At 38.9% G+C, this 13,113-nt stretch overlaps 1 protein-coding gene across 1 annotated transcript in view; it reads left to right on the top strand.

Moving 5' to 3' along the window:
• Positions 1 to 7,765, top strand: part of LOC136033077 (uncharacterized) — a 35,760-nt gene extending 27,995 nt beyond the window's left edge. Inside the window, exon 4 of the mRNA XM_065713677.1 lies at positions 7,513 to 7,765. Coding sequence (XP_065569749.1) covers positions 7,513 to 7,611 — 99 coding nt within the window. The 3' untranslated portion in view covers positions 7,612 to 7,765. The remainder of the gene's footprint in view (positions 1 to 7,512) is intronic.
• The last annotated feature ends 5,348 nt before the right edge of the window (positions 7,766 to 13,113 follow it).

Below are 13,113 nucleotides of genomic sequence, written 5' to 3'. Positions count from 1 at the left end.
TATTTGCAGTAATTCCTCTAAGTTGACAGATCAAAGTAGATCAGTTCCTGGCAAATGTTTCAATGTTTGTTTCCTTGTTTTATTGAACATAAGCTACCGTTTTCAATTACTCGAGTCTGTTCTTATTCTGTTTCTGTCCTCGTCGTTTGTGATCTTGTTGATTCAATGTCTTATTTTTTTTTTGTTATCATGAGTTTGTCAGGAGCTCAAAAGCGTAAATTGGCAGCCTAGAAGAAGGAGAAAGAGGCAGAAAATCAGTCTTCTCTGAGTAGATGGATTAAGAAACAGAAACCGTCACCATGTGAACCGGTTCAGCGAGTAAGTGCAAGTTTGTGTTACTGTTCGTCTGGGTTTCAATTTTCTGTGCCACTCACAGTTTCGTGGACTAAAAGAGCTGAATTTGGGAGGAAAAGGATTTTCTGTGTTATGGGGAAGTGTTTACGGAAAAATTAGAAAAAATGAGGCATTTTTAACTTACGAACAGGTGATCGGATCTTAATGAAATTTGATGTTTGGAAGGATATAGTGTCTCAGAGCTCTTATTTTAAATCCCGACCGGATCCGGTGACATTGGGAGAAGTTGGGGGGAGACCTAAAATCTTGGAAAACTCTTAGAGTGGAGGGATTGGGATGAAACTTGGTGGGAAAAATAAGCACAAGTCCTAGATACGTGATTGACATAACCGGAACGTATCCGCTCTCTTTAGGGAGTAGGCGGGGAAGGGTTAATTCCAAAAAATTAGAAAAATTAAAGTATTTTCATTATTTATGAAGTATTTCATTATTTATGAATTATTATTTATGATTATAATGTATGAAGAGCATCGCCGGTCCAGTGGCCCTACGGACATTTCTTTTTCCTCTCTCGATCCACCATCCTAAACCAAAACTAGTACAATACCCTGCACAAGTGACGGCAAACGGCAAGCTGAAACGGTCATTCCATGCTTCATATTATGGAAAGCACCCGTGGCTGGAGTACTCCGTCTAGGATGATTCTGTTTACTGCTTCTACTGCAGACACTTTGGCGGCACATCTACTCTTCCCAGGCAGAGGTACGGGTCTAGACCTTTCATAGATGTCGGTGTGAGAAGATGGAAAGACATCTCTAACTTCCTCGAAAAGCACACTAGAAGTGACCGCCACAAAGACAGTGCAGTTTCAGACGAAGTTCAAAGCCATACAAACCAAGGAGTTGCAACCAATCGCGTCTGTTTTAATGACAGACAGAGACAATGAAATCAAGGAGAACAGAGAGCACGTAAAAGCCTTATTAAAAGTAACAGCTCTATCGGGGCGACTCGGCACTGCCTTTAGGGGGCACGACGAAACAGAATCCTCGACAAACAAGGGAAATTTAGTCGAGACCTGCAATCTTCTCGCAGAGTACTCTCCTACACTCTTCAACGAGCTACAGAGACGGTACGGTCACTATACATCCCATGAATACCAGAACGATCCTATTTCGGTGTTCGGTTCCAGGCTTCAGCGCACGATAGTGCAAGAATTAAAAAGTGCCAAATACTTTACCGTTCTGGTCGACGAAACGAAGGACAACTCGAAGTAAGAGCAGCTCGCCATTCTTCTTAGATACTTCTACGAAGGAAAAGTAAAAGAAACGCCGATCGGATGCTATCACATGAAGAGCCTGGATGCTGAAAGTCTGGCAAATTTCATTCATGACACAGTGACAAGAATTGGACTGGATTGGAACTACTGTGTCGCACAGTGCTACGACGGAGCAAGCGTAATGAGCGGACCATTCTCCGGTGTTCGAGCTCGTTTGAGAGCGAAATCGCCACAGGCATTCTACATTCATTGCTATGCACATAAGCTAAATTTGGTCATTGCGAGCTGCATTGAATCTGTCGGCATTGTTGGTTCTTTTTTCTCACTGGTCCAGTCTCTATACACGTTCATTTCCAACAGCAACACTCGGCATCAGTTATTTGTTGAGGCCCAGAAAGCTGCCGAACTGCAAGTTCTGGAGCTGGAAAGAAGTGTAGCCACACGATGGTCTTACTGGTATCGATCTATATCGAAAGTTAAACTCCGATATGAATGCATTTTAGCTGTACTGTCTGCTTTAAGCGAGGGAGCTGACGGCGAAGCACGGGCAGAGGCAGCTGGGCTCCAGAAGAAGATGGAATCGTTTCTTGTTATCTTCCAATTGCATTACGTAGAAGCAATTATGCGAGTGATGAACTCGCTGTCTCAGCATCTCCAGGCCGTCGACTTGGTTATTTCTCGATCACGCACCCTGATTCAGGCCACAAGAAGCGAACTCACCGACCTGCGTTCAGATGCTTCATTCGTATCGCTTTCCGAAAAGGCTAAAGAGTTTGCAACAGAACTCGAAATCGAAGTACCTGCTGTGAATGAACCCGCGACTAGATCCTCCTCTGTTGGTCAGAAAGGACGACCTCGAAGAACTGAAAAGATAACCAAGCATCTGAAACAATTTGTGACAACTTTGACGCTAGGAAAGAATTTCATCGAATCTGGAAATCGGACTACTACTTTGGCGGATGAAATGAAGCGAGAATATTTCGAAACTTTTGACTGTCTACTAGCCGAATTTGACAGAACGTTCACAGATAACTTGCCAGTGCTAAGTACACTCGAATCCTTGGATCCAAGCTCAACCAAGTTTATGGACAAAGAGCTGCTCAAGCGTTTCTCTGCTCTTTACGGCGAGCTGGATATCGACGACATTCTTCTTGAATCTCAAGCTGGTATTGCCAAGCGTTTCTTGCTCGATGAGGAGAAAAAGCTGGAAAATTCCTAGACATTGTCGACCATCTTCAGGCATAACAAGTGGCTTACTCAGAAGTAATTAAAGTACTTCGTATTGCTGCCACACTTCCTGTGAAAACAGCGAGCAATGAGTGTTTTTTTTCTAGCCTAGAAATAGTGAAAAACTACCTGTGGTCTACAACAGGAGATGATCGTCTCAGTCACCTTCTTTTGATATTCGAAGAGAAGGACTTAGTAAAAAATTTGGACTACGACCAGCTGTTGATGATTTTGCAAAAATGAAACCTCGGCGGTTCCCCTTGTTACCTTGAGTGTTGTAATATTTTTTTTTATCTTGTTATGTTTTTCCTTTTTGAAAATATATTTGATCTGGAAGATTTCTGCTGAAGGAAAACCGAGATTTTGGTTACAATCTTGTAATTTTGGTTACATAGCAATGAAGATTACTTTCACCGACGTATTGTTTACTTAAATAAGAAAGTTTCTCGCTGAAGAATGCCAGCCTGTAGTCTGGTTGAATTTTCCACTTTCAGTTTAATCACTTAACCTCGTTGATTGTATTCTTCGTTGTTACAATTAATCTTAGAGGTCAGTGTGGCTGAGTTCCACCTTCGGTTACAGTACATTTCCAAGCAACACACGGGTGCTGAAAATGCGTTTTTACTTAGAATATTTGATCTATGTGCTGCTAAAACCCGCATTTTTCTTACGTGACACGAAGAATCGGGGGGGGGGGGGCAGATGGAGTTCATGCCCACCCCAAGATTATGCCCAAATGGCGCCTCTGTCATTGTTTGTATGGATAGAAATTCTGTGAGACTTTTGATCTTCTACATAACTGAAGCCATGACAACCTCTATAATAGGATTTTCTTATCGATAAATACATCACATACATTTGTTTAAATACATTGAAGTACTTCATATAAATAGAAAAAGAAAAATTTCACCATATAAAATCGCTGAAAACTATGTTCCTAGCAGTATTTGCCACCCAAAAGAAACTTTCTGGCGGGGCTGATGACGGTCTGCCTTGCCTTTTCGACCTTTGTGCTGGCAGATATGGCAATGTAATATTTTTAGAAACATTTTAACTAATTCCTACTCCCCACTACCTCTTTCAATATTTATCTGAAACCTCATGGAGAGTAAGCAGTTTGTCCATTAAATGTATTAGGAATCTACCCTACCCCCATCTAAGCAATGACCCCCCTAATTATAGCTGATACGCAGTTATAGATCACCAAACGTAGCCTAATTTCATTACAAATAAAACGAATAAAAGTGGAAGAATCCAGTACTGTCACCATGCTGCATTACTTCTTTTGCAACTGGGAAGCCTACAATATACTTATTGATAGTTTTAAATCAATTACTACTACTACTACTACTAATAACTCACTGCAGCACCAAGCCGCCTGAGGCCAACACAGCTACGTACGCTCCTCCTCCAACCTAATCTATTTAAAGCCTCCCTCTTTACACCCTCCCAGGAAGTTCCCATTTCCTTTAAATCCTTATTTATGACATCCTCCCAACCCAGACAAGGACGACCTGCTTTCCGTGTAGCCCAAGACGGTTGGCCAAAAAGGACAATCTTCGGTAATCTGTCATCCTTCATCCGTAGAACGTGGCCTAGCCATCTCAACCTTTCTTTCATTATAGCCCCAGAAAGCGGGATTGAACCACACTTTTCGTACAACCTACTGTTTGAAATACGGTCAGTCAGCCGGGTACCCAGAACAATCCGTAGGCAATTTCTCTGGAAAACATCTAGTAAATTTTCATCTGCTTTTCGGAGTGTCCATGCTTCAGAGCCATATTTGACCACTGTCATCACTGTAGCTTCCAATATTATAATCTTGGTTTGTAGGCTTATCTTTCTATTCTTCCAAACTTTTTTTAACTGTGAAAAAACACCCTGAGCTTTAGCTATTCTACTTTTAACATCTTCCCTGCTCCCACCATCTTTACTAATAATACTACCAAGGTAACTGAAGCTCCCAACCTGATCAATCTTTTCGTTACCTAAGGTCACCTGTTCATCTTCACTTATTCCTAACCTTAGTGACTTAGTCTTCTTAACATTAATTTTCAAGCCTATTTTAGCACCCTGAACTCGTAAAACCTCTAAAAATCAATTAGCATCTCAGAAATTTAAATTGATTGCAAATTCGTCCTCTTCAGGGTAAAGTCGTAGTTTGGTGCCCCAAAATGGCAGAAAACAAGACTTTACCCTGGCCCAAACTGTATGGTCACTTATAAAAGGACTCTAAATTTACGTTTGAATGAGGTTCTACATTTTAAAGTGGCAGAAACATGTCCCTCCCATTTAGCTTGGATCTTTGGTTTGATACAATCACCCCTGAAAAAAAAAAAAAAACGTCGACGATGTTTCTTCTTAAAAAAAAAAATGCAAAATTCCATATCTTGGAGATTGGAGCTTGAAACATCTATGGCAGTGTTCTCTGATTTGATGTACATAATAAATAGACTTTCAATAAAATTACTTGCTTTTTTGGGAATGTTTTCCTTTTTTCACAAATCAGGCAAATTTTCTTCGATTTTTGGTTTTGGATGGGTAACAATAAACTGAAAGGATTCTTTTTACTTCAAGTCCAGTCCAAGTCACTTTTTACTTCAAGTTTTTTATTACAAACTATTTGATAAGATTCTCTTGTGACAATTTTTTTGAACCTGCTCATTTTATGTAGTTGAATAGTACAATAAAAAGAAAGTGGGTCAATTTGACAGCTGAATAGTGAGTTTAATTTTTTTTTTTTCGCTCTTTTTTTTCAATGTCTGAATACATAAGGAATTTAAGTTAGAGAAGGAGAATTGTCCTGTTACGAAATAGGTACATTTTACATGGCTGTTATCAAACAAAAACGTGTTATCTAGGCAGGCAGATTGATTTTTGAGTATCTCTACTCTTTCTGTAAACTATTCTAAGGTGTAGGAAATTGCGTAAAGACAAGTCTACATTTGTTATAATATACGGAAGCAATAAATCTTTCTGTAATTTTGGTTTTTGTTTGATTTTATTTTAAGATTAAATGTATGATAATTAAATATTTTATTGATTAAATATCCCTTTGCTAGGAATCCTTGGCGTTTAACATTTTCTGAATTTTGTTTCACTTTGCATGCAATTTAATTACTCTTTTTATTTGAGAGTTTTTTCCTAAAAGTATTTAAAAATAAACTTATTCTTGCGAAAAAAACGCCCTGAAATATATTCCCTGTCATCCAGCCACCACTGTTATTTTGGTGTCTGCCTCTCCCCTCCCTGGAAAATTTTCTGCCCGCGCCCTTGATGGAGGCAGAGCCAAAAAAATGGATTAAGATCTGATCTTACGGTTTTGGCTTTATGAATGAAAATATCCATATCATTTCTGAGAGAAAAAGAAACCCAAGATTCCTTTCGTGGTTCAGAATTTGAAAGGTATAATTGTTTGAAGAAGTTAGGGAGGAGTCCATGAAAATACTTAAAAATGAAAGAAGAGGATATAAAGAAGTATGTGGTTGACCATCCAATAAATTCATGCTGAGTTGGCCTGACACCTGAGACACTAATTTAAACTGGTCTGTTATATATTTTGAAAACAGGAGGGTAAAATAAGAGAATGATGTTAGCCATACTGTTGGACAGTAGTTCATATAAGTTGAATGAAAGAGTGAAAGAGAATCCTTATTATTGAACCAGGGAAACAATGATGAAGCTTCCGAAGAACTCCTAGGTTTAGAGCTTAAGTTTCCAAAGAGACTAGTGATGGTTGAAAGAAAGATTTTCATCCAATAAAATAGCCAGGAATTTAACATGTCTATCACGAGGACCAGTTGTATCACCATGAGTGGTAGAAATGGGTTGAATCAACGGACAAGAAGTATCTGATCTGAAGAAAATAAGTAGATTACGTTTAAAATCCAATTTAAATTATTCGGAATAGAATTATTCCGTGCATAAAGGAAATAACCACTCCTCAAACCCTCACTCTTGATGCTAAAGTTGGATTTTTTATTACAATTCTTTAAAAATGACTGCTGAAACACAAGAGCCGTTGAATTGGGATAAGAAACTTCTTTTAAAGAACTGTAGTTGGTAACAGCTCATTCGATAGCAACTGGATGAAAAGCAGGCTAAATCTTAAGAGAGGCACAGGGACTTTTGATTTCCAATTGAACGAGCCCCCTCCAAAGTTCATACGACCACCCTTCCTATGAAAACATTATATCTTAAGAATGAACAACTTGCATAGCTTACAGCCTTGCCCCAGAGGCTGCAAGTGGGGGAGGCTGTCTAACCCAGATGGATTTGACCTTTGGACTATTTTGAACGACATGGCTATCTCAATACTTTGATTGGATGCATTTGGGAAAAAACGGTATGGGGTGGTTTGTTGTCCTCCAATCACCTTTGACTCTTAAAAAGGGTACTAGAACTTTTAATTTGAAATCGAATGAGTCTCCTCCATAGTTCATACGACCACCCTTTCATATGAAGTGTCTCAGGATAAAATACCAATATATTGAACCCTTATGGCTCTTTACTATGGGCAAAGCTATAGCAGTGCCTCTGACTTAAACAGATGAGCCAATTTCCCTTCTAATGAACATCCGAAACTATCCAGGAAAATACGAGGAAAGTTTCTGGGGGATATTTTGAGGGGGATTTTCAGGGGGGAAACGGCTAGACCCTTTTTATGCTTGTCCGTTAGTGTTGAACATTTTTTTAGAACTTAATTTCCTTTACAGGTTTTTCGAGGATTTGCTGAATCTGCATCTACGTCTTCACAGAATGTAGTAGGAAAACTTAAGAATCCAAAGTCTCCTAAACGCTCAAAAATGCTTTAGTTACGTTCATGGTCGCGCTATATCTTCATGTGTCACCAGAGGAATACGCGACATCCAAGAATTTCCTGACAATTCTGCCTGAGATTGGCAGCTGAAGACTGTCAGTAGAAATTTTGTACTTTATTTTTATTACTAGTAAAGAAAAAACGCTGTTCTTGTGCTCAGAATGATCGTGCTCGAATTCAGAACATTCAAAATAATGATTAGCAAGCGACTTTAAGTAGTCTCCACTGGTAAAGATAAAAAAGTCAAAAAAATAGGGCGTTTGACTTTACTGTCTTTACTGGCAGTGCTGATCTTCATTTTGTGACCCTTTAGCCAGGAGGTGCAATGGGGGGTTGGGGGCCAGCCAGTTTGCTGTTATATTTGGTCCTTTTTTTATCTTGAGTGTTACAGATTATTTCTTTAGCATTATCAAATTAATCAATTTCACTAATCTCTCCGAGAATCAAAAGCACTATTTGTATCAAAAGTATATTGTTCCAGAAAAGTTGGAATTTCATAGCGTTTATAAAGAGTTTTGATACAGAAATTTTAAGAAAAATGAAACATAAAGCCTGCGAAAGGCTCTTGCTATTCAGAATTCTTGTCAATCTGAGGTGAATCTGAGGTTATCTGACAAATATAACCACTAATTCCAAGTTTCTGTCGACCTTGGAAAATAGGATGAGTTATTCTTATGCACATGCATACGGATAAATTAATAAATTGATATCAGCAGTGATCCTCCCCATCAGGTCCCATGAGAGCCCTATCCCGCCATTCCATGACACCAAGCCGGGGGTTGTTACATCATAGGGAATGTATACTTTTGGTTGTTATGTAATAGGGTTTGTTTACTTTTCGTTTTTACATAATAGGGCTTTGGCTGTTACGCAGTAGGAGTTATTAGAGGGCCAGGAAAAAAGCTGCAAAGTTATAGGGTTTGTTTACTCTTGGTTGTTACGTAATAGAACTTGTCAGGGGGCCAGGAAAAAAGGTTTTACCAAATAGGATTTGTTTACTTTTGGTTGTTACGTAATGGAGAGTTTTTTTCTTCAAAACTCGTGAGGGGTAGGAAAACCCTGCAGAGCCAGCTAGTGGGGGCCCTTCAAGACGTCGGGCCCATAGCGAGCAATTCCACCAGTCCCCTAGCATCCACTTCCAAAGGGGCCCTAGCAAGCGAATCATTGCGGCCGATTTCACTGGGGGGCCCTAGCCCATGCATCCAATTTTATTGGAGGGCCTAAAGTCTATTATATCGGGCCCCTAACCTAACCACCGGGGGGGGCCTAGAAACCAATTCCAATTGGGGTCCTAGCATCCCATTCTATCGGGACCCTAACATACAATATCATCAGGGGTTTTAACCTAACCACCGAGGGTTTTAGCACCCAATTCCGATGGGGCCCTAAAATCTAATTTCATTGGACCCGTAATCTAGCCACCGGGGGCCATATCTACCAATTCCAATGGATTCCCTAGCATCCAATTCCATCGAGGGGTCTAGCACCCAATTTCACCAGGGCCCTAACCTAACCAAAGGGGGCCCTAGCATCCAATTCCAATGGGGCCCAAGCATCCAGGTTCAACCTAACCACCAGGGGGCCCTAGTCTCCAATTCTATGGGAGGCTCTAGCATCCAATTTTATCGGGGGACCCCTAGCAACCAATTTCACCGACAAGACGTTTTTCAGGACGTTTCAAGATTTCTTTGGTTGTTATGTAATAGGGGGATGTTTACTTATGTCAAGGATGAGGCAATCTCACTTGGCATGCTAGATTTTAGGGGACCATGGGGGTCCCTGCTTGTAACTGTGGAGGGCGCACACTTGGGTTGTTATGTAATTACAATGCACACTTGGGTTCCTTCATAATACTTTATATGATTGTTTTTCTTTCAATGCGTTTTTCTTTTTTATCTCTGGGAACCTTTATAATCCAATAATTTCCCCCTCCCCATTAGGACTCTTAAAGGACTTTCACCTCAATTCAACTGTGCCTTGGATATCTAGACCAGCAAATTATTCATAGTTCGTTTATTTGGGTAAGACATTCTACATGATAACCTATTGCACATAAGGATAGTCCCCTGTTCCCGCATACTAGAACGATTAAATGCTTTGCATGTTTCCCACCCTTTCCAAATGAGAGGGCAAGCGTCCTAATGCTATTGATTTTGCTATATTAGATACATCTACATGATACATCATTAGTGATTTTCAAACGTGATCTTGACAGGTTGAGTCACATAGCAGATGTTACATGGCATTGGCGTTAGATATTTCATTATGTAAATGATTACGTATTGAAGATTCATCCTGAAACAAGAAATCTAAAAAGACACAGACTTTTTATTGTACATGCAAATTTTATTAATAGAAAACATAATAAAATCATGAAATCACAGAAAGAGCAGTTAAAACTCAACGAATGAAAAAAACGTGAAAAAGCTTATGAAGGATAAAATATAAGCAAAAAGAACCAAGAAATCATAGAAAAAGCAGCCTAACTCAACAAATTGAAAAATAAAACGTGAAGAACCTGATATTGGATAAAATATAAGCAAAAACAAACGTGGATTAAAAAAGACGGGAGGTCCGGTTCCAAGGGGGTGGTTATTAGAGGTAAATTTAAGCCATATTAAGAGAAATTTCTGAGAGGTTTTAATGGAAAGGCCACATTTTTTTAAGCCAAGACCCTGAATATGTCCCGCCACCATGACAATACCCCCCCCCTAGTGAGCAACTCCAGCGGGGCCCCATAACATCAAATTCCAAAGTGGGGTCATAACCTAACCTAACAACAAGGGGCCCAAGGCAACCTTTTCAAATGGAGGGACGTAGGGGCCCTAGTAGTCAATTCTGTCGGGGCCCTAGCAGCCAATTTCACCGACAAGATGTTTTTTCAGATGTTTCAAGATTTCTGTGCTTGTTATGTAATAGTGGAATTTTTCCTCATGTTAAGGATAGTGCATTTTAAAGTGACTTGTTTCGTCAAGCTCCCTGGTGGATCCCTGCTTGTAAATGTTGAGGGCGCACACGTGGGGTGTTATGTAATGACAATGCACACGTTAGTGTTACGTAATATTCTAAGACGTTTCATTTTCCTTCAAGGCGTTTTTCTCAGGGAACTTTTATATTCCAAAGATTTTATGTCCACATTAGGATTCGAAAGGGATTTCCCTTCAATAGAACTGTGTCTTGGACAGTTGGACCATGAATACATTTCTAATATTTGGGTTTGGGAAATAGATTCTACGAAATAACCGATTCCGCACACAGGGGAATTCCCATGTCCCGCTTAATAAAATGATTAAATTGATCTCATCTTTCCTACCCTTTCTACATGAGTGAGTAAATATAAGCAAAAAGAACCATGAAATCACAGAAAAAGCAGTTAAAACTCAACAAATGGAAAAACAAAACGTGAAAAAACCTACTATATCATAAAATATAAGCGAAAACAAACGTAAATTACAGACAAACGGGGATCCTAGCAACCAATTCCAGACAGAAGAATTGTTTTTAGAGGTAAATTTAAGCCAAATTAAGAGGCATTTCTGACAGATTTTATTTGAAATGCCACCTTTCATTGAGGTAAGACTATGCATATTTCACCTCACCGTGACAATATGTAGCTAGCCCACCCTAGCAAGCAATTCCAGAGGGAGAGGGTTGTTTTTAGAGATAAATTTAAACCGTTTTAAGAGTTATTTCTGATGGGTCTTAATAAAAATGCATCATTTCTTTGACTTGATGTTAGATTTCAGTCTCCCCAAGGCTGAAAAATTCTTGTAACACCTCTCACCTTAACTTTAAGCATGATTTTGTTCATGGAACTTGTTACGTGCTGATGTTTGGTTGTGGAGCTTATTGCGTGCTAATTTTTTCTGAAACTTGTTGCATGTTAATTTTTCTCTTGGTGAAACATGCATATTGATTTTCCCCCTCGTGAAACTGATTTTGTTCATGGAACTTGTTGCGTGCTGACTTTTGTTCGTAGAACTTTTTACATTCTGATTTTTTGTTCGGGAAACTTGTTACATGTTGATTTTCGTGAAACTTGTTAATCGATCTTTCTCCTCGTGAAACTGATTTTGTTCATGGAACTTGTTGCGTGCCGATTTTTTGTTCGTAAAACTTGTTGGGTGCTGTTTTTTTGTGAAACTCGATGCACGTTATTTTTCTCTTTGTGAAACTGATTTTGTTCGTCAAACTTATTGCGTACTGATTTTTGTTCGTGGAACCTGCTGCAGGCTGATTTTTGTTCGAAAATTTTTCTCTTGGTGAAATATTTACATTGATTTTTCTTCTCGTTCAACAAATTTTTTTCATAGAACATGTTGAGTGTGTTTTTATAAGTGAAATTTTTTAAATGTTGGTTCTTCTCTTCGTTAAACTTGTATAGTCATTCTTCTCATCCCAAAACTGGTTCATTCATGGAACTTGTTGCGTAATGATTTTTGTTAGTGAAACTTGCTGCGTGCCAATTTTTGTTCCTTCAACTTGTTGCATGTTGTTTTTTCTCTTCGTGAAACTTGTACGTTGATATTTTTGTCCTTGCAAAACTTTTTGCGTGCTGAGTTTTGTTCATGGAGCTCCCTGCGTACTGATTTTTTTCGTGATACTTGTTGCATGTTGATTTTTCTGTCTGTAAACTTGTACATTTATTTTCTCCTCGTGAGACTAATTTGGCTCATGGAACTTGTTTTTTGCTGATTTTTATTTGAGGAACTTGCTGCGTGATAATTTTTATACGTGAAATTTGTTGCATGTTGATTTTCCTCCTTGTGAAACTTGTACATTGATTTTTCTCCTCGTGAAACTGATTCCGCTCTTGGAGCTTGTTGCGTGCTTTTTTGTTCGTGGAACTTGTTGCGTATTAGTTTTTGTTCGTGAAACTTGTTGCATGTTGATTTATCTCTTCGTAAAGCTTGTACACTGATTTTTTCCACATGAAACTGGTTTTGATCGTAGAACTTGTTGCGTGCTGATTTTTGTTTGTGGAACTTGTTGCGTGCTGATATCTTTTCTTGAAACTTCTTGCATGTTTATTTTTCTCTTTGTGAAACATTTACATTGATTTTTCTCCTCGTGAAACTAGTTTTCTTCATAGAATTTGCTGCGTACTGATTTTTGTTCGTGGAATTTGTTGCATACTGGTTTTATACGTCAAAATTGATAAATATTGATTCTTTTCTTCGTGAAACTTTTGCAATGATTTTTCTCATCGTGAACTTGGTTTTGTTCAAAGAACTTGTTGCGTGCTGATTTTTGTTCGTAAAACTTGTTGAATGTTGATTTTTCTTCTCGTGAAACTGATTTTGTTCATGGAGCATGTTGCGTGCCTATTTTATTCGTGGAACTTGCTGCATGCTGATTTTTGTTCGTGAAACTTGTTGCATGTTGATTTTTCTCTTCTTGAAACTTGTACATTGATCTTTCTCCCCTTGAGACTGATTCCGCCCATGGAACTTGTTCCGTGCTGTTTTGTTCGTGAAATTTGTTAAATAGTAATTAT

Source organism: Artemia franciscana, chromosome 11, assembly GCF_032884065.1.
Source record: "Artemia franciscana chromosome 11, ASM3288406v1, whole genome shotgun sequence".
Lineage (NCBI taxonomy): Eukaryota > Metazoa > Arthropoda > Branchiopoda > Anostraca > Artemiidae > Artemia > Artemia franciscana.
Note: the sequence above shows the minus strand (reverse complement) of the source record. Positions and strands in the feature narration are given on the sequence as shown.